Source organism: Metopolophium dirhodum, chromosome 7 (genome assembly GCF_019925205.1).
Source record: "Metopolophium dirhodum isolate CAU chromosome 7, ASM1992520v1, whole genome shotgun sequence".
Taxonomy (NCBI): Eukaryota; Metazoa; Arthropoda; class Insecta; order Hemiptera; family Aphididae; genus Metopolophium; species Metopolophium dirhodum.
The window spans coordinates 20,258,414-20,285,214 of record NC_083566.1 but is presented as its reverse complement, the minus strand read 5'-3'; the positions used below and the strand labels follow the sequence as shown (position 1 = coordinate 20,285,214).

The following is a 26,801-nucleotide window of genomic DNA, read 5'->3' as shown; positions in this document are numbered from 1 at the left end:
TATACTATTCTCTGTAATGTAAATAATAAACCTAACAATTTATATATTAATAGACTGTTTCGCTCACAAATAATTGAAATACACGGACATGAATAATGGGTATAGAAAAATGAAACTGACAATGGTTATGATCTTTTGGGCATGGAATGCTTTTAGAAGCATATTTTACATTTGCTAAGAGGAGAAAGAAAATGGTGGAAGACAATCAATGAAGAGATAATATTATAGAGCAGATTGGGTGTTTCAGTATTTGCATTGTTTAGGGTAGGTTTGTAGAATGTTAATATTTCTTTTATTTGGTAATAACATTTTTAAACATGTGAAATAACTTGGTTGAAATAAATTTCAAATACAGTTTGTTTATTTATTAATCAATAGGAACAGATTACATTATTAATATAAACTAAATAATTATTAAAATAAGTTTAACATATTACTTAGTTACCTACTAACTTTAAATTATATTTTATTATTATTTAACAACAATAAAATATGTACCTACCACTTATAATTGTATATACATTTATTGATGCCTATGTGACTATGTTCTTTTGATTTTGTGTCATGAAAAATTTAGGATGTTGACTGATCACTTTTTGACAACCTTAAACAAATAATTATTTATGAATATAATATATCGATAGTTATAGTAATTTGAGTTTTTCTATAATACAAATAATGCTTAAATCTTACTTGCGTGGCGAGGTTGGTGGTGGTGGTATTAAAGCATCTTCTTCATAAATCATTGCCATTCTGCAGAAGTCAATTCTTCTTCTTTTATTTTTCTACAATAAAACCAATTAAAATTATCAATCACTATAATAAAAATAATATATCAAAGTATAAATTAAAACTATTTTGATTGATCTATGAACATTAAACATGTAAGTGCGATGGGTCTATGGAACTTGCTAGATTTCTGACCAGCTAGACCCAAAAACTTGTTTGGCAACAGCAGCTGTCAAGGGTTTTAATTTTTGACCTTATAAAATCTGTTACAGATCTTGCAGTATAGATAATTCTTATCTTCCACAAAACCTTATTTATGGATTTTACTTTTTAGCATTTATCAAAAGATGAAAAATTTTTATTTTAAAAATAATTTGGTTTTAATTACATTTATTTTGAAGACCTAAATAAATTTAATAACCCCACTTTTTATGACCCCAAAAGGCATTTTCATTAAATTTTTTTTAGTTTGAAATATACATACTCCAATAGAAATATAACATTCGTCTCCGTCACTGCTTGATGAAGTTCCGTCTTCAAAGTATGATGTTTTAGAAGAACCATTTACATCTATTTCCACGCATAGTTGTTTGAACTGTTCGTTCACTAACAAAGGCTACAATAACAATAATTACAGTATAAATGAAAATTGAAAATTCTACATGTGATGGGTAAAATTGTAATCATTTATACAGACGTATAATATAGTATTTTATTTACTTGAGTAAATGTATTCAATGTGTTAATATCTTTGCGTAAGACTTCGTTTATGTCTCCGTAGTTCATTTGGTACCGATAGACTAAATCTGGTGTTGTTACAATATCATCCATCCAGAATGGTTGCTAAAATTTATATTTAATCATACATTTTATTTTTTAGTAAAATATGTTTGATGTAAAGCACTCATGTGTACTATACCTTTTTAATTAACTGATGAGAACAATTTGTTTTTTCAAATACATTTGGCAAAGGAAAGTCCTGAAATTATTAAAAAAATTATTAAATCATAAAACTTAGAACTAAACAATTATTTTGTAAATTGTAATATCCTAATTATTTAAATTAAACAGTTATTTTAGTTATTAATTATTCATTTATAAACTAATGGTTATCACTACGTACAAATTTTAAAATATGAATGTGGAATGTTCACCCTGAACCTAATTACCTTTTATGTTATACCTTAATACCTACCAGTTATAATATGTTATCTGGTGATGTTTTAGTCTCTCTATATTTAATATTTAAAACCAAATATTAAGGTTAAAACTGAGAAGAAAATGATCAATGGTTTTAACATAAGAACTTCTGTCAAAAATTACATCTTGATAATTATTATGAAAGGCTCCTTTATTGGATTTTCACAGTTTCCCTATACGTAAATATTATCTACATCACAATTGATTTTGTTAATTTTGTTCATTTTTTGTAATATTAAGAAACAATAAATCTAATTATAAACAAAACTTTATTTAAGTAGGTACCTATAATGTAGATGGAATTATGGAAATATTATTAATCAAGGATTATTGTATATTAATTATTTATGATTACAATATCAAGTTTTAAAAACACTTGCTCTGCTCAGAAAACTTGCATTCAAATACTATGTTTTGCAATTGATTTTAAATGTATTACACAAAATATAACAAAGATAACGAAGCCAAACATTCTACCTCTAACAACTACTATGTCCTGATCTTCAGTAAGTTTTGTCAGTTTTAACACGATTCTGTTTTACGACGTGTAGGTTAGGCAATATAGCTACATTCTCGTGTAGTTTCAAATATTATGTATGAAAGCAATTTTTAGCATTTTTTTTTGTTTCCAGTAATATCTTTACATATATATCTTAGTTTATAATTCATTTAGCTACTTAATAAATTCAATAGTTATTTTAAAAAAAAAATAGTCAAGTGGGGTCAAAGTAATTGATATTAAACATATGGATATGGCATTCCTATCTTCAATAAACATCATTCAATTTTTGTCAAAATAACGGAGGAAAAAAGAAACGATGGTTTTCACTAACACAGAAGCTTCTGAGTAATAGAGAAAAATAACATCTAAACAAAAGTAAAAATAGATGAAATGATGTTGTGGTTAATAATGGTAGGTATCACTGTATCAGTTGTGTTGGATAAAAGATTTGTATAAAATGCCGCATCCATTAGTTTAATATCAATGGGTCAAATAAGATAATAGACAATAAATAATATTATACCGTTCAATAACATATATTACGACTAATATTGAATATAATATACATTTGCCTAGAATTTTATATTAAATAGCCCAAACTATGATCTCAAAATCGTTTTTGGAACATGGTAATTATTATTACCTAATACCTATTGTTCTACAACCGTCACAAGTCACTAAGTTATTATTAACTTTGTAGCGCTAAAATATGCAAGTAAACAAGTCTTAACATACTTCTCTTTCACTACTGTCGGTTTTGTCTCGTAAGCTTGATGAGTAATAACTACTGTCTTCGTACATCCATCCACTACTAAAAATAAAATATTAAAACTAAAGATGGTAAAGTATAGTTTTATTATTTTTATCGAAAATATTTTTTAAAAATAGAACTAACCTTGATTTTAAGCTCCCGGTATCTCTTTTAAAATCGGAATCAGAACTTGTTATAACTTCTTCTTGGTTTGCATGTGATGCTTTTGTTTTCATTCGAATATTCTGCATAATTAAAAAAATATAATAATAACATACCTATTCAAGAATTTTATTAATGAAGAAATAATATAATACCTAAATATTAGGAATATAATTTAAGTATTTTGATTTTACATTTAATAATTTTGATAAACCGTAAAACTGTAAAAATGAATTACCTGGTCACTATTTCCCGATTGAATTGATGCTTCAGTTTTATTTTCAATATTCTGGTATAGTTGTTGTATATTATTGAACTGAAAAATTTAATTTTTATTTCCATGTTTAATATGTTTATTATATATAGTAGATATACTAGTTTATTGTATTAGTGTACTAAACAAATGAATATCTGGGAGCAACAACATGGCATAACAATCAATACAATTTGTCTGTTCGTATAAGACATTAGTATAATAACCAGTGACAAATTGTATGATCTCAAAACCAAAATATAAAACTTGGAGATGTCTAATTACTTATAATATACTAAATAGTATATATTGCAATATGTAGGTATATATATATAGGTACTGGTACTCGTAATAAATGAAATATTTTTAGTGCTACAATATGTCATATCCATTTATAATAATTCGGTATCTCTAAAATTAACAATCAGATTTTTCTGATTGTTGCACCAAACAACGGGGTTTTTTTTCTTCTTAATAATGTGCAATCAAAAACTAATAATTTTGATCAACATATGGATACGTCTTGTTGTTGCCCCAAGGTCTTCAAATTATATATTATTGTTATCAAGTCGTAAAATGGATAGGTGAGGTACTGGTAAAGGTAATAGGTAAAAATATTGGTGCTAATTCGGTATGCACTCTACAGGTTTTGTCGTTCTACACTATGTCTACGTTTGTTACGGGGATATTGGGCAACAACTGTATATTATACGTTATCTGCCACGTTTTTATCTAATATGTTAAATATATATTTTAGATTCTGAGCGGAACGATGAATGTATTGATTTTACAATGTCGTGTTTTTTTTAGCTTTTTATTTGTGTGCACGATAAGTAGTTTTTGACAAAATCGATTTTGGTTTTTGGTTTAACTCTAAAACAATTAATGACCGTAGAAATATGAAATCACTGGTTGTTTATATTAGCATTTTATATACACGGTAAAATTTTCAAAATATTTTGATTTGTTTTGAACTGTTAATGGACATTTTTTTAGTTTTTTTTTCTATGAATGTCAATACAATTTTATTTATTGGGCCCAAAAGCGTAAAAATTAAATACAAGACTCCTGATATATTGTTACAATAGCAGGTTAAAAATATTAAACATACATAGGCACAATTTTTGACAACATTTATCAAATTTAAAATGTAATAATTATTTTTTAGTTAAAAACGTATAAAATGTTAAACTTTTATTGCTAAGGATTGAAAATTTAAAACAAGGTTCCACGTAAATAGGTTATATTATATAAATTACTTAATTCACAATAATGTCATCAAATATACTTAGTAATATCATAGGCTGATTGACCGTTTTCGCTCAAAATCGTTTTTCTTATACAATGATATTATATCATTGAATTCAAATTTAACACCATCCACTACAGTGACCCACTTGTAACCTACTGCATACAGCAGAACGACACCCACTTGCCCACTTTTTTTATGCATGTTGAGTATTTCTTTCGACTTTATTATCTTATCTTTATCTACGTTCATACAGCAGAACGACACCCACTTGCCCACTTTTTTTATGCATGTTGAGTATTTCTTTCGACTTTATTATCTTATCTTTGATCATCAGGCATCTCTAATTATCTTTACTTTAAGTTCTATTATTATAGGTTTCAATAAAAGTCGTATTTTCGGTTTTCAGTTACATATTATAGCGCTCACGGACGTTGTTCGTTACCTACGAGTTTAATATTTATTTGTTTGTGTATTATTTGTGTATTGTCATAGCTGTGATGATGTTTCGTGAGTTGTATACTATACAGTAGTGCCAAATGATATCGTGTGTCATCGGTTTTTAGTAGAATTTCAGCGTCACAGAAATGCGGGTAAAACGACGGGAATGCCGTAATGGGGAGTGGATGGCCAGTTTTCGGTGTCTAAAAAGAGGGTGTCATAAAACAAGATTACCACGAGCTGGTAGTAGCTTTTTTCATTTTGCAGCTGACTTGAAAACCAATGTTGTAACAGTATAAGTTAGGTTAGGTTAGTTTTGTCAAATTGTTGAACTTGTATTAATGTTTGTATTGGACTTTACCACACAAATGGTAATGGATCGGATAGGAAGAGGCAATGAGTGTGTCACGGACTCCTTTAACATGTGCCGAGAAGTATGCACAGCTGTTTTGAAACTAAAAGAAAAATGGTTGAAAATGCACAAAATCCAATTCAGATTGACGAAGCTCGTTTCGCTGGACGAAGGAAGTACAATAGGGGTAGATTATTAGCTGGAGACGCTCCTCCCTCCTTGACAGATATAAATGCTGAAGTTATTTAACCAAAATCACGGTGCACTGGGTATTTGGTTTAAAAAATGGAAACGATTGCCGTTATTTTTATGTTTATCGAAGCGATCCAGAAACACTTCGACTTCTCACTAATACAAAGTGAATGCGAGGCAGGATCAGAAGTTCATTCTGATGAATGGCCAATGGGCATGCAATATAGGTGTCTCACAAGCCGAGGTTTTATACACAAGACGCGGTAAAACACCAAATCTCATATATGTAGATGCAAATACAGGAGCCCACACTCAAAACATTGCGGGATCATATAGTTGGACTTGAAAATTAAATTATTGAAAAAAATGAGGGGTGTTCGTGTTCCTCTTAATTTATTTGCAGTACCATCTTGATCACTATTTCTGGCGACTTTACCATTAAGACACAGCCAGGACCTTTTTCTCGCCATGTTAGAATACCGAATTAGCTCCTAAATACTTTAAGTCAGTTAGCATTTTTTTGGGAGAGGTTATTGGAATATAATTGCCTTTGTGCGGAAAATATCATTTTTATAGGCCCGGTAAAAGAGTTATGCCCCGGACTTCACAAAGTGTATTGAAAGGTATATACGCGGCTGGGGACCGGTGGTTACTGTATGGTTCTGTATACGACATTATGCCTTATTAATCAAGTACCCACCCCGATACAATTTATGAATTTTCGTGGAAGCATGTTAAAACTAACAGTGGTGTCAACTGTCAAGTATCAGAAATAAAACAATAATTTGGGCTCCATGATTTTTTTAATAGTTGATTTTAAAACAAGTTATGAGTATTTTAGAATTGTTAATTTTTTTTCAATTTAAAGTACATATAGTTACTCATAAATATTTTCAAAATTAAAATATCAAAAAGTTTACAAGGTGGTCACATAATATTCCAACATTGAAATTTTAAATTAGTATGGTCGGTATGTTAGATCAGTTCACTTATAATATTAAAAAGGTGGGCTAGTACCCACTAGGGTACCGCTCTGCTGTACATTATAGGTATCATGTAGGTCACTGTAATAGTGTAATGGATGTGTAGGTATCATGTATTGAATTTTAATTCAATGATATTCAATTATTGTATACGATAAACGATTCTTAGTTAGCCTATATAAAAATAATATTTTTAATTTATAAAAAAATAACCAAAATCGTTTTTCTCTGTTTAAATATCTAATTTCGTTCAAATTTGAGATTATAATATCCATTGAAAAAACTGTATTTATAAATTGATTGGTTATACTAAGAAATACTTATATGAAATCTTCTTTTAAATTTTTAAAGCTTCTATTTTCAATTTCTACTAACAAATCTTTGTACATTTTTTAGTTTTTTGGCCAAATTAAATTTTTTTTTAACTAAAATTATTAATAATAAAAATATTCTTTTGGCTATGAATAGCTCAAAAAGAGTCGAAATATTTTGAAATTTTTCTGGTGTACTTATAAAAAGTCTTGTATGAACATTCAGTATGTAACTACGGGTTTTTTGACCAGAGTTATAACAAAAACTGAAGTGGCGTAAAAATTCTTGTTTTACTTAATTTTGTTTTGTTTTTCTTGACGCTTTTGAAAATTACTGAGAATTTTCAATTTTGACCTTTCAAATGCATCACTTTCACTTTTCCACCAGAAAAGTTATTGAAGTTGAAAATCGAAGCATTATTTTGACTATTTAATAAAAAAAAAAGCCATCGTTGTAAAATCAATACATTCATCGCTCCGCTCAGAATCTAAAATCACTGAGCATTATAATTCTGATGATAATTTCAAATTTGCCATGTCATGCGCGTTACTTACTAAGACGACTAATCATAGGACAACACGTCAGTGGGTACGACGTCCTCGTATAACATATTTATGAAAACAAATATTATATTATATTATATGACAAGCAATTTAAAACTATAATATACATAGACTGAGTTTGTACTTTCAAGTCTTAGAACAGAAAACGTTAAGTTTTAGATACACCCTACAAGTGGGTCTAGGGGTGCCCCTGAAACGTACAGTATATATATATTTGTATACATAAGCAATATATAATTCCATATAATAGAACTTAAAAGAAACCATTTATATGAGATATTAATAAAATATAATGTTATGTATATAAATTCAAAATATAAGAGGTAGGTATGATCTTATATTTTAAAATTTGTTATGTATCTGTAGAAATAATATTGTATAGGTACTTCGAGTGTAGCTAATAATATGAAATATTATTTAGGAGCTGTGTATCCATAATTTTATTTACAAATACACTAGTACAGGCAGTACAGTAGCACACCTTATGACTATAATACACATTATTAATTAAGTTCACACCTGTTGTTCCATATGTAAAAGTTGAGGATTTTCAGTAAAGTGACTCGGCATACTTAGTGATTGTAACTTGTTAGATAACGTTTCTGTAATATAATGTTTAAAATATTATCCATCATCTATTTTGTTCATAATTATTAATTGTATTAACTATTAGAAATTAATATATCTATTATTTTGTAATTTTGAAAAGCTTGTTTTAAACATAGCCATTTTTTTTGTTTATACTTTATAGTGAATAAGATGTATTATTAGGTATTATAAAATATTTCAATAGTATAATCGAGAATACAAATATGAATTGTATAATTGTCACTTTTAATTAAATCTAATCAGTAATCGATATTGATTACCTATATAATTAATGTTTTATATATTGATTATATCTTTTTTATCTGGTATAAGTACCTTGATTATTTCCAAACTTGATGTCCATAAAATTCAATTTATTTTGTACAGGCATCACATTATTACTAAGTGGTACATTATAGACAAGTGGTTGGCATGGTACAATTAGTGCTTGACTTGGTAAGACTAGTTTTTGGCCTGAGCTTGGTTGTATTGGTGGTAAATCAGTCCTACATTTTAAAATTTCACAATTAAAACATTTTAATAAATTTAATATAATAGTGAGTGTAATATGAATTAACTAACATAGTTTGCGAATCTCGTGTAATTTGACAAAAAGACCAAATTTGTGTTGCTCTAGCTACAGTAGGGGTAGTAGCAATGTCTTGATGCTCAGGTGGTTGTGTTACATTCGTCAGACCACTGATATTTGAAAGACATTTTCTTTTAGAAAGCTTGCATGACTTATCTTCATTTGCATTTGAATTGTTGCGTTTTATTCCATGAGCTATATCAGGCTAAATTAAAAATATAATTTTTTAATTCCATTAATCAGTATAATTTTTTTTTTAATTTTTAATAGTTTTATTTACAATGTATATAGTTTGATTTGAGAAATTTTGTTTTTTGGTCAATTTGTTTTTTTTATGCTGTTTGACGAGATCACATTCCATTTTTTCATTGTGACTAAAATTAAAATAGTATTTATACATTAGGTTTAGGTAGTTCATTGATTAATTAAAATATACAAATAATAATTACATGGTTTTAAACACAATTTAATTTTTATTTTTGTTAGTATTAGGTGAAATTTGTGAGGTATTGGCACCCCCAAATTTTTAACAGCACCAGTAGGTATAGTAATAGAGCGTACGCGGAGTCAATTGTGAATCTGAAGTAACCATTTCGATTTCTTTTATATTGTAAATTTGTGTTTTATTTTATTATAAATAATTATAATAATTTGTTAAAATAATAAATATAGTAAGTTAGGTAGTGTTATGAAGGATTATGAAAGTTGGTTGTGAGGGGTTGGGGGGTTGGCAAAACCACGTTTCTGTTTGATCGTCATCCCCATAAATTTAACCCAAATTGTGTCAATTATAAAAATTTTGGTAAAGTATTATTTAATACATTATCATATTTTAATTTACCTACTTATCAAAATGAAACTTACCGTAAAAGCATTTTTTGAGTAAGTTGACAATTTTTACTTGCACTTTGTTCTGAATCATAACTATGAGCATTTTGAGTTACGATCCTATTTAAAATTATTGGTGTTCCACTTTGGAACAATGGTATTGTATCTGGTTGAACTTTAGTCTCATCTCTAAACATAAAATGTATTACCTATCATAGTATAAAAATTATAAATGTATGTTGTAATTGGTAACTAACGTTTCAAAAGAAGTGATTTTTCTTGCATCAAATTTTTTAGAACCACTTGAATCTTCTGATGAACTTGTTTTTGCTTTGCTATTGAAAAATCTAAACATAACACCCAGTAAAATGTTAATATGATGATTTCAAAATGGATATAAATATGTGTGCTCTAAACATTGGTGCAACTATAATATAATATAATATATAATAGGATCAGATAATTCTATCTTAATTGTTATAGGCCTGTTTAAAAATTACCAAGTTAAACAGACTTTTATACTTACCAATAGGTAGGTACTAATTATTAATACAAAATGTAAATGTAACTTTCATAGAAAAATAATTATAATGTTAGTTGTAACTTATAACTTATAATTACATTTGTCGTTATTATTTAGATTGAAAGGAATTATATTGAGGTTAGTATACCATAGTTCTGCCTACAGAACTGAAGTAATAACTGTATACAATAATTTATAATATACAATAGTAAGAATACATAATAATATATTATAATATGAAGCATACCTTTGAATGTTGTCATTATAATTAAGTTCATTATAACTTAATAGTGTATCGGAACTAGATTTACTTTCATAGTTGTGATGTTGAGATAAAGACGTGGAGTCGTGGTCCTAATGATACATTGAAACATAATCAGTATTGAATGGTTTTATAATACTCCGTAGTATTATTAAGACTTACAGAATAATTACCAGACGTTTCTGGTAGAACATCTTCATTTAGAGTAACTTTAATAGATGGATGTACAAAGCAATGCATAGATTCAGTCAAATCTTTATATTCCATTGATATTTGTTTCTTTGAATTTGTGTCCATTGTTTGATTTGTTTCATATGAAACTTCAGCAACTTCATTGTTCTATAATATAATAATTTAATACAAACTTGCATTTAATGTATTTTATCTGACATTTCATATTTTTGTACACAGTTGTTATTTTTTTTAAATTAAAACCATTAAATGTCATCAATGTAATAGGTATTGGCCATGAACTAAGAAGTTCATGGTATTGGTTAAAGGAAAAATAATAATATACATAGACACTATAAACAATTTTCTAAGTCTTGGACTTTTGGTCTTTATGAGATATACATACAATATACATAAATGATATTATATTATGTATGATATTTGTATATATTTACAAATTTTGTTTCTTTTTTAAAATAAATAATGGGTAATCTACTTTTACATTTTGTTACATAATAAACTTGATAAGTAGGTAGATGTTGTATAAAATGTGAATAGTTTAAAGTAGGTATATGAAATAGAAAACAATAATTACTTCATTCGCTGTTTTTTCGAAAATTCTTGGTGTTTCATCTAAGCCATATTCCTCTTTTGTTTTTATATCCTTCAGAATAGTATTATCAGCCAGAGTTGTCACGTCAGGATTAATAGGACCCTTAAACCATAATTTGTTCGTTATTATAATTAAGTAAATAATGTTTATTTTAAAATTACCTGAATGATTTTGTGTTTACCAATAACAAACTCTACTTGACCAGACCATGGATTTACAAAAGTGGACCATTCTGTTTGTATTAATGCAAAATCACCATTTTGACATTTAAACTGGTAAGGGTTTCCTTTCAATGATATACTCTTAGCTTTAATCACTAAAAAAACAACATCAAAAATACATTTTATTATATGATTTACACAACGTTTTGAAGAAACAAAATTGAAAATTTACCATTTGTGTGGATTTCTTTAATAGTTGTTAAATCCTTAATACAGTAATAGTCGAAAATTGATCTCCCAATAAAATTTTGAGGTAGATATCCAAAGTATGAGGTAATTAATTTATCAACATAACACCATTCGAAAAACGGATTATGTTTAGTGATAAATTTAATGGGATTTTCTATAATCTCTTCAGAACCTAAATGACAAATGTAAAAAATAAAATATATTTCTCATGAGTGTGATCGATATAACAAATATTGTTTACACACATGTGTATGCTGAGTGAATTAGCTGTGCTTTAACAAACAACACTAATTGAGGTCTTGATAATTGTGCCAAACTAGGTGTCGTTGAATTGTGTGATAACTCTTTGAATGTTATCGTTAGCTTACAGACTTTATAGTAATTTTCGGTTTCAGATATTGAATAACCCATATTGCAGTAAAATCCATCATTGGTCTTGGGTCTCAAATAAGTCACTGCAGATACACCATCTAAATATTTGTTTTAAATAGTTTATTCATGTAAATGTCGTACACCGTACACCTGCATATAATATATTTATATCCAACACACGTCGAACATAGCGATAGAAATTCTAAAAACCGATTTGATTTTGTCAACAAGTTACTACTTGAGTTCAACTTTCCCGGATTTTAAATTATTTGATTTCATTTTTTCCACAAATTTAAATATTTAATTTCATTTTTGGAGGATTTTTGTAGAATTCAGGGGTATAAAAAATGTGGGAAAGTCATAGACATATAAATATGTATTAATTTATTAATATGTCTATGGGGAAAGTCAACCTCAAGTAGACGTGACCAAAATTCAAATCTGTTTTTAGAATTCTTATCGCTTCACTAAATCAATCGGTACGTTGAAATAAAAACCCGTCTAAATTCCTATGTCCCACGTGTGTTAGACAAAGACAGAAAATCACTGCTTCGAATCCCCTAATATAACGTTTAGTATAAATTATAATTTATAATGTTGCACGCATAATGCATATATATTGTAATATTGATCAATATGTGAGGTAATTTCCATTGAATAGCATAAAAAAAATTAATAATAATTGAGAAATTTTATGAAATTAAAATTAGCAACGATAATGTTGCATTAAGTTTGGGTAGGTACGCAATTATATCATATAGAAAATACTATACTATATATGATAATACAGGACACTGGCATATAAAAAACTGCAAACTATTCAATATTAAATATTAAAATAATATAAATAATAAATTTTATTATCGAAATATCATTACAATTTTGTTTATATTGACAGCCCCACGAGATTGTTATAATAGTTGCCTATTTTACTCCTTACTATTAACATAGACAATATAGCAAAATATTGGCAAATTATATACACTCTCGGGGGGCAATGGTAACAATTTGTTAGCCCTTATTTTAGTACAGAGTGTCCTGTATAAGGTATCGAATATTGTATCATAGTATTTGATCATAGGTAGTAGGCACGCATTCGTAGCGTTTTAACTATGTCATTGATATTACATACGTAATTGTTTTTATAGACATATGGTAATTAGCCAAAATAGACATTTAGATTTTAGATAGATACATTCGCTTGACGAGTCTTCATATAGATTTCCGTTGATCTCAATAGTCTAGCGACTAAACACTAATACAGTAATACATGATGTGTATTAATCACTAATGTATATAAAATACTATCGGCGGATTTACCCTTATAATAACCCATTGATTTCTCTTTAAACTACGAAAAAAGCGTCTCGTCGGTATATTGTGGCTAAAAGAAAATAAAGACTATAGGTAATATTGTTTACTAATTTATTAGAACATACCTGATTAGACTTGAATATAATTTATTTATTTAAACTATAAAATCATAATTGTACATACAATATTATAATGCGACGAATAAAATACAGATACTAAACTTACATTCGTTGACACATTTTTTTTTAAATTTAAGTAATATTAAATGAACATTTTTTTATTTTGCAACATTGGCTACAGCCTAGGAACAAATAGGTTACTCCACAGACTCTGTAAGTATATATAACGTTTAATAAGTAATACAAAATACATATCACAATATTTATATGTAGGTATAATACATCAATTATATAGGTATATTTGTATAGTTTACCTACAGACCTACAGGCTACAGTATAACAGGAACTTAAAGACAAAAAAAAAAATTATACTACTTAAACGTATGACAAGAATTGTGATTAGATTATGATAGGAAATATACTCATGTCAGCAAATTCCCAAAAATATTATTTTCTCAAAAGTTATTAGGTAGGTACATTCCAAATTAATTTAACCAAAAATGTATTGATATTTTAAAAAATTCTAAAAAATAAACTACTTGACTTAGATAAATATTTTTACCATCAAAATTGTTCTTATAATCAGATTCACGAAATAACTATTTCGAATTTTTCCAAAAAAAATTTAATTTCAATTAAAAAAAAGGTGGATAAGTGGATGTCGCTCTGCTGTACGGTAGGTTACAAGTGGGTCGCTGTAATGGATGGTGTTAAATTTGAATTCAATGATATAATATCATTGTATAAGAAAAACGATTCTGAGCGAAAACGGTCAGTCAGCCTATGATTTTACCAAGTATATTTGATGATATTATTGTGAATAAAGTAATTTAAATATAACCTATTTACGTGGAGCCTTGTTTTAAATTTTCAATCCTTAGCCATAAAAGTTAAAAATTTATAAATTTTTAACTACAAAATAATTAATAAATTATAAATTTGATAAATGTTGTCAAAATTTGAACTTTAAATGCTTATAAAAAAAAATTGTGCCTATGTATTTTTAATATTTTTCAACTGCTATTAGAACGATATATCAGGAGCCTTATATTAAATTTTCACGCTTTTTTACCCAACAAATAAAAATTTATTGATATTTATAGAAAAAAACTAAAAAAATTGAAAACTGACAATGTCCAAAACAGCTCAAAAAGAGTCAAAATATTTTCAACATTTTATGGTGTATAGAAAATGCTAATATAAACATTCAGTGAAATTTTCAAGTATCTACAGTCATTCGTTTTTTAATTACAATAAAATAAGAAAATTGTTACATGAGAAATCGAGTAAATATCAAATGTTGTAAAAATATAAATTTCAGACGCTCATAAAAATTTAATTTAAGTTTCTTCTAGACATTTTTTTTTTGATAAAGGTAGACAAACTTATGAGTAATCTTATATTACATTTTCAAATCTTAGATTTGAAAAGAAAAATTTTTATGAATTCTCATCAAAATAATTTGCTATTTTTCGTGATTTTTCCGTATTTTGTCAAAATTTGAACTTTAAATGCTTATAATTAAAAACTGTGACTAAGGATTTTTAATTTTTTTCATCTGCCTTTGAAACAATAACCTAGGAGCCTTCTATTAAATTTTCAAGCTTTTTTACTCAACAGATAAAATTTTATTGATATTTATAGAAAAAAAAACTAAGAAAATTGAAAACTGACAATGGCCGTAAACAGCTCAAAAAGAGTCAAAATATTTTGTAAATTTTATGGTGTATAGAAAATGCAAATATAAACAACCAGTGAAAATTTCATGCATCTACGGTCATTTGTTTTAGAGTTACACCAATAACCAAAATCGATTTTGCGTAAAAATTCCCGTTTTTCCTTAATTTTTCTTTTGTTTTTCACATCGCTTTTGAAAACTACTGGGAAATTAAAATTTTGACCTCCCCAATGCACCAACGATATTCACTTTCCCATCGAACAAGATACTGAAGTCGAAAATCGAAGCATTATTTCGACTACTTATCGTGTACACAGACACAAAAATAAAAAAATAAAAAAAAAAATAAAAAAAAAATAAAAAAAAAAACACACATCATTGTAAAATCAATACATTCATCGTTTCACTCAGAATCTAAAAGGTGGGTAAGTGGATGTTGCTCTGCTGTACAGTATGTTACAAGTGGGTCACTGTAATGGATAGTGTTAAATTTGAATTCAATGATATAATATCATTGTATAAGAAAAACGATTCTTTTATTTTATGGTGTATAGAAAATTAAAATATAAACATTCCGTAAAATGTTCATGTATTTGCAGTTATTCGTTTTTGAATTACAACAAAATAACAAAATCACTACATGAGATAAATCAAGTGAATATCCAATATTGTAATAATATGAACTTCAAACGCTCATAAAAATGTTATTTGATTTGCTTGAAGACATTTTTTTTTTTGATAAAGATAGATAAACTAGTTTCTATAGCTTAGGAATGATCTTGAATTACATTTTCAAATCTTAGATTTAAAAAGAAAAATTTTTATGAATTCTCAACTCATAATAATTTGCTAATTTTCGTGATTTTTCCGTATTTTGTCAATATTTGAACTTTAAATGCTTATAAATAAAAACTGTGACTAAGGATTTTTAATTTTTTTCATCTACCTTTGAAAAAATAACTTAGGAGCCTTCTATTAAATTTTCAAGCCTTTTTACCCAACAGATAAAATTGTATTGATATTTATAGAAAAAAAAACTACAAAAAATGGAAACTGAAAATGTCCGTAAACAGCTCAAAATAAGTCAAAATATTTGGAAAATGTTATGGTGTATAGAAAATGCTAATATAAACATTCAGTCAAAATTTCATGCACCTATACGGTCATTTGTTTTAGAGTTGCACTAAAAACCAAAATCGATTTTCTCAAAAACAGATTTTGCGTAAAAATTCCCGTTTTTTCCATAATTTTTCTTTTGTTTTTCACGTCGCGTTTGAAAAATACTGAGAAATTGTTACTTTTGACCCCCCAAAGTACCATATTAGATTCACTTTCCTGTCAGAAATGTTACTGTTGAAGAAAATCCAAGCACTTTTATTGTCCTAAAAGGTGATGACAGACACAAAAAAGAAATAAAAAAAAACACACATCATTGTAAAATTAATGCATTCATCGTTCCACTCGGGATCTAAAATGGTTAAAAATTCCGACATAAAAATGAATGATACATTTTGTAAAAAACATTTGAATTCTGATTCTTTTGTTATTTCATAAATTTTATTTCTTAGCCTTTGTTCATATTATTTTTTTTTTTGTCAAAACTACGAGTTTGAATATTTAACAATTTAATAATTGCTTGTGAATTCGATTCAAGTAGTTCAGTTGATCAAAAATATACATCTATAATTTATTATATTTATGAAAATATTAGACAATAGGCATAAATAAATAATAATATTATATTATTAAAAGGTAAATTTAAAAAAAAAATTGGGGGGAAATGTCTTACTTCACCGAAAGCAGTCGGGGGGGGGGGGGATATCCGTGGTAACTGTATACATTGCCACGTTGGTAAGTACAGAATCGCTCAGAATATAAAAATTTAACCGAATTTTAAATTTTTTATTTTCAGTATTAAAAAATAAAATGTTTTTTTAATATTATATACGTGTAACGCAAGTTACTATATAAATTATAAATATAAAATAAAATTTTAAATATTGATTAGAAGAAAAGTTATTTCATCTGTCAGGTCTTCTTCCTGTTATACACTCTGCAGTAGAGGCTGCAGTAGAGCCATATATAGATATGTAATTTTAGGTCTCTTTGTACCTAAATATACTGGCTATAAATAGAAGTTATGTGTTAACCCGAAACCCAAAACTCAACGCAACTAAATCATTCTTACACAATACACAATACATACACCTATTTTATATTACGTAGTACAATAACTAGAAATATAATGAACTGTAAATTAACTAATAAATAACAATTAAAAAAAATATATTTTTTGTGTCTATAATATTATGATATTTTTCAAACATACCTCCTCTAGTAATTATGTAAGGATCTGTAAGAATAGACGTCATATGATTGACAAATGTCATCCGATCGTTAGGATGAATAAAATCAATAAATGATTTATCTTTCCACATGTCTTTTGGACAGTCCATACTTTTATTAATACTATTTGATATATCAATAATTAGACCATCAGTCATGGACACAATAACACCAAATGAATCGTTTTGGACATCATTTGACTCGATTATTTCATAGAATTGTGTGTCTTGGTCTTTTAATGCCTTTAAAACAGTATCTGTAAACAATTGAATATATTTTAAAAATTCTTATTCAGTAAATATTAAAATCAAAAACTTTTTTTTTTTTATTTTACACAATAATATATACAATCTGTACAAATTATGCAAAATTAGCATATTTGATAAGAGTTACAATAATACATGAGTACGTGAGTAAGAAGCCACCCACTAGTGGCACTTGACTATGGGAATTGTATAAAACTAGCTACATATATATACTGTTTTTTTTTTTTTTTATATTAGTTTCCTAGCAAGTCACGACACCAGCTCCTTTTTAAACGACGCCTGGGGTTGCCAGGTAGTGTTTGGGTGGATAGGTTTTTAATGAGTGGGTTTTGGTGTGTTTTTAGTCGGGCATGAAAGATTTTGTAGAAACGTAGAATCAAAAACTAATAATAATTCTTCACTGTTAGGATTTACATTATATTATAATTGCAATTTAAATACTTTGATCTAGTATCTACGGTTATTCGGTTTTGAGTTAGGTAATCAAATAAACAATATTAATATTTAATTTTAACATAAAAATTTCCTTTTTTTCTAATTATTTTCAAAAGTACTAGAAATCATTTTATATTATTTTTATCCCCCTCCCAAAGTTCCAACTTTCCAACTAAATCCAATTTTTTACCAGAAATCAGTTGAAAATTGAAGCATTTTTACCACCCCAAAATATGACAGACAAAAAATAAAATAAAAATAAAACATATCGATACAATTAAATCGACATATTACGATCGTAAAATCAATATACATTTATCGCTCCACTCCGAACATAAAACGCTAAGTAAAAATCGTTTTTTTTTAAATATTTTATGAGTCATCTTATTTATAAGCTATTAGTATCGGAAATTGGAAATCAACAACAGACGCCGCACATTGCGCCAGAACCGCAGGCTAATGCAGGCAGATAGTGTTGGCATCAGTACTGGTATATGTCTGGGATGATATTATCGGTATTCATTACTGACTTTCAGTACTGGGCCTTACTGACATTTATTACTTGGTCAGTACTGAGAATACAGTACCTATCTACGTGAAAAAAATTATACATGACAAATACAAAGATTTCTGCCTTCAATCTACCGACGCGGGATTTGATCTCGCTGTCACCATCCTACCTCTGATTTCTAACCTAACACCTAACCGCGATTGGAACACCTACTGTGTTGTTAATAATTGTTCCCGAAATTTTAGCATTTAAGTTGATTCGACGCTGCGATGTGTATATGCATTATGCACCATGGTGTGGAGGGGATAGGCTCAGGTCGAATCTGGCTTTAAACAAATGTGTGGGGCGGGGGTCCTAGTGTCCTTCCCTGGAGCCGCCCCTGCTGTGAGGTAAAACCAAAACGTTGGAATGTGTCCTGACACCTAATGGTTCATCCAAATCCACCCTTAAGCCAACGGGGGAGCGGAATACAACTACCAGAGACACTGGCTAGACTTTACTAATAATTTATGGAACCCGATGCCCGTAGTGTACAAGTACTAGGCCGGGCTAAAATAGGCTTGGCACAATTACAAGATACACTCTGTCAGGCCTTTGTTCACTATTCATTCGACGCCTATAGTATGCCAGTCAACTGCACTGGCTGCCAGTACTAGTTTTCCAGTACCTATACTATTGTAGTACTGGATACAATTTTAGCCAGTACTGATGATCGTAAGGGTCAGCAGCTGTTGGGTAGCCAGTACAGGCGCATTACTACGCCCTCTGTGAGTGTCAGCATAATACATACGTATTTCCGATTGGTATATATTGTTGAATGTTATAAATTAATTTGATATTTTTATAATAAAAGAATAAAGCTCTAATAGATTACCTATAATAGTTAATGTATTTCTAGGATTTGAAGTTGAGTTTGTTTGATTTAAATCCCGATATGATTGACACAAATAAGACAATTGCAAAAACGCCATATTTTCTTGACTGGGGTCTACTTTAACGTCATTATGTAATTTTTTTAAATCATCAGATTCCATTTTTGGAGCTGAATGTGGAAATTCAATACAAGTCTTTATTGCGAAAAATATATAGTTTTTAAATTATAATTTAGTTCATACCATTGATGCATAATTCGTTCATTGAATTTTTCTGTTTAGATTTTGAACAAGTAGTACTTGCTTTTTGATTAGTGTTCGAGCCTCTTAATATAGTTTGACTTGATTGTTCGACGGGTTTAGAGTTTAAAGTTGACATTTTCCTAGATATCAAAAATGCTTAACATTATTATTTTTAATATTGTTTTTTTTCAAAAATATTTCATAGAATCGTTCGACAAATGTAATCAATTATAAATATTTTATTTTATTCTGATTAAATATATCTCAAAGTTGATATTTTATGTTTAGGATAAGAAGTATACTAATTAAGTCTGTTATTATATTAATATATGATTTAAATATCATTATTTCTTTAATAGGACTTGCTACCAAGTGCTATCCGCATGTGTTTTCTCCATCTTACAAATGTACAACAAAGACAAAAACTGTTTTGCCGGTAACAACTTTACTCTCTCTGACTCTCTGTATTTATAATAAAATTACCAAAATCCACAACGCATAGGGAAGAACTTTATCTGCGACGTAGCGTTTTAATTTTTTTAATAACACTAACCAATCATTTTTAATCATTAAATGAAAAACTAAAAAACCTAATGTTCTCAAACTGATAACTTTAATAGTATCTTTGTTATCCAAAAATTTAAAACGCTACGTTACAGACAAAGTTCTTTCTTATGCGTTGTGGTATTTTAGTAATTCTATACTATAAATACAGAAGAAGTGAAGACGTGAAGTTGTTACTCGCAAAACAATTGTTGGCTATGTCTTACATTTGTAAGAAAGAGACAACACTTATTACGGGTATCACGTCCTCGTAATATTAGATTGACAATTAAATTACAGTAATTTATAATTATATAAATGTTACAATAAAAATAATGTTTTATAGTAAATTACCTGTCTTTATCAGTTGTCAATATAGTCGAACTCTGTTCTTCGAAACTTAATTCCGTAGATGGTTCTTGAAGGTGTGATTTAACACTGTGAAAATTTAAATTCTATTATAATATCATACGATATAAAGTACAGTTAATACTGTAATAGTATATTGTAATTTTGTAAACATTAAAATTCTTAAAACTAGAATTACGAAGTTAACACTATATTAAAGTAGGTAAGGGATAATGAAAATATAAAGTATATAGGTACATATATATATTGTAGGTATGCACAATATAGAATTGTTCATATATATAACTCCCGTATATAAAAAAGCTTAAATATACCTGTATTTAGATTGAGTTGATGTACAAGAGTAGCCAGAGTCATAATCAGCTCGAGTTTGATTTACTGAAAATGATTTACTTCCTTCCATTTTTGTTCTAACCTATAACAAACATTTAAAATGATTATTTTAATTAATAATATTATATATTTTTTATTAGGTTTCTAGGCAAATTCGTAGCAGTGGCGTATACATAACTTTTGTATGGGGGGGGATCAGTTGCAAACAAATTATTATGGAACAAAAATACCTAAACCTAGGTATGTGCACATTTAAATACCTAATAAATGATAAAACATATTATATATATTCAATACATTTTATTTTAAATTCTACAAGTAGTTATATGTAGTTATGACTTGTTCGTACAACTGACATAATATTTGTGATTGATTTTTGTTTTTAGATAATAATATTTATTATTTAAGCTATTTTTAGCTATTTTTATATTTCTTTTTCTAATGTATAGGAAAATGTATTATTATACGCACGGACATGCGGGCGTCGTCTCCGCCGCGTTGATATCGGTGACGGTGGCGACTGGCGACGGCCCGTGGCTGGTCTGCCACATATTATTATCTTATTATAATTTATTATACTTGTATATATAATATACATATTACCAAATATCACATAATACGATTATATGAATATGAAATAAATATATGATTACTGATTAATATTAAGTAAATTATTTTTAATTAATTGTTGAATGTGTTAAAATAAAAATTTACGAAAAATCCTTGCCATTTTTTTTCCTTGTAATTTCCTTACATTAAGTCATTAAGAACACTATTTTATAAAATTTTAAAAAAGGCCTATTGGGGGGGGGATCTGACCCCCACATCCCCCCCTTGTATACGCCCCTGATTCGTAGAAACACGTACCTATGGAAGACTGTAACCTCGTAAATAGCAACCGTAAAATCTTAAAAATATATGAGTATACAGTTTTGTTTATGGATATTTCAAGATCAAACTTTGATGAAATTGGATATTTAAACGATTTCTAACGATTTTAGTTATTTTATTGCGTATTTCAGAAAAAATTGTTTGTTCTACACAATAACATTTGAGATTCTAAGCGTAGCGAATGAATTATATTGTATTTACAATGTGTTTTTTTTTTCGTCTGTCACTAACTTTTGGGGTATAGTTTTTCTACATCTATAAAAAAAAAAAAGTTACTGGAAAGTTACGGTATTTATAACCATGATATATTTTTGGTTTTTATTATTTTTTTTTAATTATTATATTTGATTATTTATACTAATATGCTAGGATAGTAGGATGACACAACGTCGCGGCTCATAATCGGTTTTCGTATGCAATGATTTATCATTGCATTAAAATATAACACATCTATTGACTATTATTCTATTACGACAATATGACATGCTCGACAATTTTACTGTACGACAAAGCGGTACCTACTTGTTCACCTATTTTCGTATAAATATGATATTATATTAGGTACCTACCTACAGTATAAGTTATTCATTCATATAAATAGTATACATTTAGGCTGGACCCAACCCAGTCCGCCCAGTGTTTAATGTATTAAATACACATTATACATTTTAATATAAGCAACAAAATGTATTTTTACTTAATCAGACCAAAAATTTATCACTTTTCGCTTGAGCAGATATTTAAAATATTTAAATTAATTTTAATCTATTTATACGATTAACTTACATACACCGCTCTACGTGGTACATCGGTATTTACTTACAACTTACAAACTTATTAGTATAAATGTATAATAATACATTGGCAGTAGAAATATTATATAATTATGAAATCAATTATAATAACTATTATTAGTTTAATACTATACCTAATGTATATGATTTTTGGTTGTAAAAATAGATCAATCTACCGTATTACTACTAGAAAAATAAATCATTTATACTTAATAGTAATATAAAATGTAAATGTATAATAAAATAACTTTAGAAATATAGACAGAACACAGACTGATGTCTCCACTCAGAATCGTTTTTTGGTATGCAATGCTTAATCATTGAATTCAAATTTAACACATCCATTTCAGTAATATACTCAATGATAAAGTAATCTCGACACCTACAACTATAGAGCAGAATGATTTCCCCGATTTTATTAAAATGTCATATCCCGAAGCTAAATATTTTTCTGAGCATTTCTTCAATTTATAAAAAAAGAATTTTCGAATATATTAATACTTATAGATATCTATGATAAATTTAAATCCTTGAAAAAATATTTTGCTTTGGTATATAAATTAAAAATGTATGTTATCATTTAACAATGTAGTAAAGTAAAAACTATATACTGATAAAAATTGTATCTTTCTTCAAAAATTTTGTTTTGTAATGACTTAATTTAATTGTGTAGGTAAATAAAATATATTTTATAGAAACATAAATTCTTTTCGAGATAATAAGTGTTCTCGCCTTAGAGAATGGTCGAGTATAAAAGAAACTGCTGTATATAATGTTCCATTTTGTAATTGTATCACAGAAGAAATAGTTTTATTTTGTAGTTTTTTATAAAAAAAATTTTAAAAACACACTTTTCCATAAAAACATTTAAAAAAAAATTTTAAAAATTGCACTAAAAAGACAAAAATAATTCTCTGTACTTAAAAATAATGAAAAATTTATTGATGAAAAATTTAAAAGTGTGTGGTGCTCATACACTTGACATATATTCCCAGTCACTATCTTATAAACATGATTGAACAAAGAAGTGTATGTGAGACTTTCCTTGGCTTTTAAATTTTTCATCAGTAAATTTTTCATTATTTTGCTCTTATACTTGACATATACTGCCAGTCACTATCTTATAAACAGGATTGAACAAAGAAGTGTATGTGAGACTTAGCTCGGCTTTTAATGTTTTGTATGATGCACCACACACTTTTAAATTTTTCATCAATAAATTTTTCATTATTTTTAAGTACAGAGAATTATTTTTGTCTTTTTAGTGCAATTTTTAAAATTTTTTTTTTTATTTTTTATTTTCTACTTTTTAGTTGAAAGTAAATATTTTTATTAAACGTTTAAGAAATATGTTATCCGGTGTTTTCGGTACCTATATCAGAATACCGGTATAATGTTATTTGGTAATAATTACCGTTGTTACCATAGATATTATAATAATGGATAGGACACGCCTATACTTGCTTCGTAAGAGGTTGCGGTTTTTTTTGGGGAAGAGAGAAAGTTCAATATCTGCGAGAGATATTACGGCGACGTCGTGGGGACAATCCTTTTTTTTTTTTTGGTCCATGTCCCAAAATGACAACGGATTATTGTATTGTCATCCAAGACCAAGGTCTATACCAATTTTCAGAATTTTTCATCTTCAAAAAGTGCCTCAAATCGAGCGCGCAAGATTTGATCACAGACAGACGTGAAACCAAACTTAAGAAAAGTGTTAAAAAAGGCATATATACCTATTTTCATAAATATTTGAAAACTATTAACAAATTCGAAAAATTTCCACAGACCTAGATAATTGATAAGATTTTCTTTCTGCACCTACACGAAACCACGGACTAAGATATACAGGACTGGACACGACAAAATTAGAGGGCGAGGGGAGGTTGACCACTAAATGTTATTGGTTTGGCAGAGTATAGGGGGGGGGGGGGGTATTTGTCTTTCTAGCTATACTAGCGCTGTCTTAGTGGATACTTATGGAACTAGATTTGTGATAATTTGATCTAGTTCCTTAAGTATCCACTAAGACAGCGCTAGTATTGCTATAAGGACAAATACCCCCGTATTCCGCCCAACCTATAACATTTCGTAACCATAATAATTATCTCGTGACTCGTATCCAGTCCTGTATATCTTAGTCCGAGCATGAAATATTTGAATCTATTTTATTATCTTTGAAGTATCCAAGTATCCATCGAACAGTGAAAAAAAATATAAAACACTTTATCGTAAATAATTGGAATAAAATAAGACCCCCTCCTCCACAAATGTTCACATATGCCCAATTTAGATATATTCAATATTTCAATGTATAACGCTTCTAATATGAGAATATTATCTTTGGACGTTATGCAATTATACCTACTTAAAATATATTCATTGTGGCTTTACTTACAAACAATCCTCCCCCTAGATAATAATTCCTATATTTGCATATCACTGTTGTAAGCCCAATGGCCAATTCACTCTTATCTTTATTCTGAACCTAAAACTTAAAAGTAATAAGTAGCTAAAACTCTAATTTATAATAAACATATCATGGCATAAATAGTATCTCCTAAAATATATACCTAGCATCCTAGCGTATAAGATAAGAAGGCAAGAAGCCGTTTTTATTCATGAAACGGCGATATGTATATAAATGCATAGTATTATATAAATTATGAAAATTAAAATTGTGCCTCACCGGTAAACTGCTTAATGTCGTGACAAAATAGCAACAGGTATGATCAAAGTCGGCGGGTTCCGTGTCGACACGTGTGTGGCTGGGTGGGATGTGGTTCCGTTTGTCAAGAAAAAAAAAATAGAATGTGCAGCAGTGGTTTAGCAACGATGACGAACGGGATGCGAGTGATGGTACACAGGCACACAGCAGCGCAACAACGACGATCGAGCGCGTCTGCTAAGGTAGTGCACGCCTCGCGGGGTTGGTGAGGGAAAGAAAGCAGTAAAGCACACACAAAAACGCTTGAGAATAACCTTTTTATTATTATTATTATTATTATCATCAATATTAAGTCATTAATAGTGATGCACAATGATGTCGTATTTCGATATCGATATCAGACCAATTTTACCGATATCGATATGACAAAAATAATATTCGATATCGAAATACGACATCGCAGGTAAATATCCAACAGTTTATCGATATCGAAAATTGATATCAATTCGTTGCAATTTGAAATTTCTATTTTCTATTTATATAAGTTTTGACAGTAAATCAATGTCTAAGAACGATTAAACACCAACGATAAGCAATACGATAAGGCTCTTACAATAGACGTATATAGCTGTGACTGTTGGATTTTTACAATTGGTCTCGTTTTTTTCGTCGTCTACGTTGAGTTAAATAATTAATAAGTTAAATTAATGATAATTTATTTGTCAATAGTTATAATTAATAAGTTAAATAATTAAATAAAAATTATGAGTTCTATTAAGATAGTACCATTACCTGGAGGTCGTAGTGACATATGGAAACATTTTGGCTTTCAAATAGATAATAATGGTACAATATTAAATAAAAAACAAGTTCACTGTCGCGAGTGCAAGTCTATTATTGCGTACAGTGGTAATACTAGTAATTTAAAATTACATTTACAACAATGCAGCGCGTCAAAAACATCTAGTGCATCGAGTGATATTCAAAATTATTTTAAAGTAAGAACATCAAAATTATCTATATATCGTAGTAAAGAGTAAAAATAAATTATATCGATATATCGTTTGTTTTTCGATATCGCGATATGATATCGATATCAATGAACCGATATCGATAACGGAAAATATATCGTTGTGCATCACTAGTCATTAACTATTATGTGGTAGGCCCGGCCAAATAGAGGGGTATAAACGAGGTGTAAAGGGGGGTCGGATCCCTCCATTGTCTTTTTTATGTAATTTAATGAAATAGGTAGGTAATGATTTTTTAGAAAAAGATTAAAAATATAATATATTGTTCATTTGTTCATACTACTATATTTATAAAATAATGTATTTATTTCATTATATAAATTATTACAAAAGTTACAGTAGG

General features: G+C 28.1%; 1 protein-coding gene across 3 annotated transcripts; it reads right to left on the bottom strand.

Moving 5' to 3' along the window:
• Positions 1 to 343: 343 nt before the first annotated feature.
• Positions 344 to 25,742, bottom strand: LOC132948385 (period circadian protein). 3 transcript variants are annotated; one of them, XM_061018823.1, is made up of 26 exons: positions 25,449 to 25,742; positions 21,056 to 21,156; positions 20,727 to 20,810; positions 19,830 to 19,969; positions 19,589 to 19,756; positions 17,486 to 17,758; positions 11,919 to 12,143; positions 11,657 to 11,845; positions 11,425 to 11,579; positions 11,246 to 11,365; positions 10,642 to 10,818; positions 10,465 to 10,571; positions 9,952 to 10,041; positions 9,731 to 9,883; positions 9,147 to 9,240; positions 8,860 to 9,071; positions 8,614 to 8,783; positions 8,209 to 8,291; positions 3,583 to 3,660; positions 3,327 to 3,427; positions 3,167 to 3,239; positions 1,649 to 1,708; positions 1,450 to 1,572; positions 1,214 to 1,345; positions 694 to 785; positions 344 to 604 (listed from the first exon to the last, which is right to left on the bottom strand). In XM_061018823.1, exons 2-26 carry the CDS (start codon positions 21,142 to 21,144, stop codon positions 574 to 576), a joined length of 3,219 nt encoding a protein of 1,072 aa, XP_060874806.1. In that variant the 5' UTR covers positions 21,145 to 21,156; positions 25,449 to 25,742; the 3' UTR covers positions 344 to 573. The 3 variants fall into 3 exon arrangements, with proteins under 3 accessions (XP_060874806.1, XP_060874805.1, XP_060874807.1); XM_061018822.1 differs by having other exon boundaries at positions 3,167 to 3,242; positions 25,449 to 25,740; XM_061018824.1 differs by lacking the exon at positions 19,589 to 19,756 and having other exon boundaries at positions 3,167 to 3,242; positions 25,449 to 25,738.
• Positions 25,743 to 26,801: the final 1,059 nt, after the last annotated feature.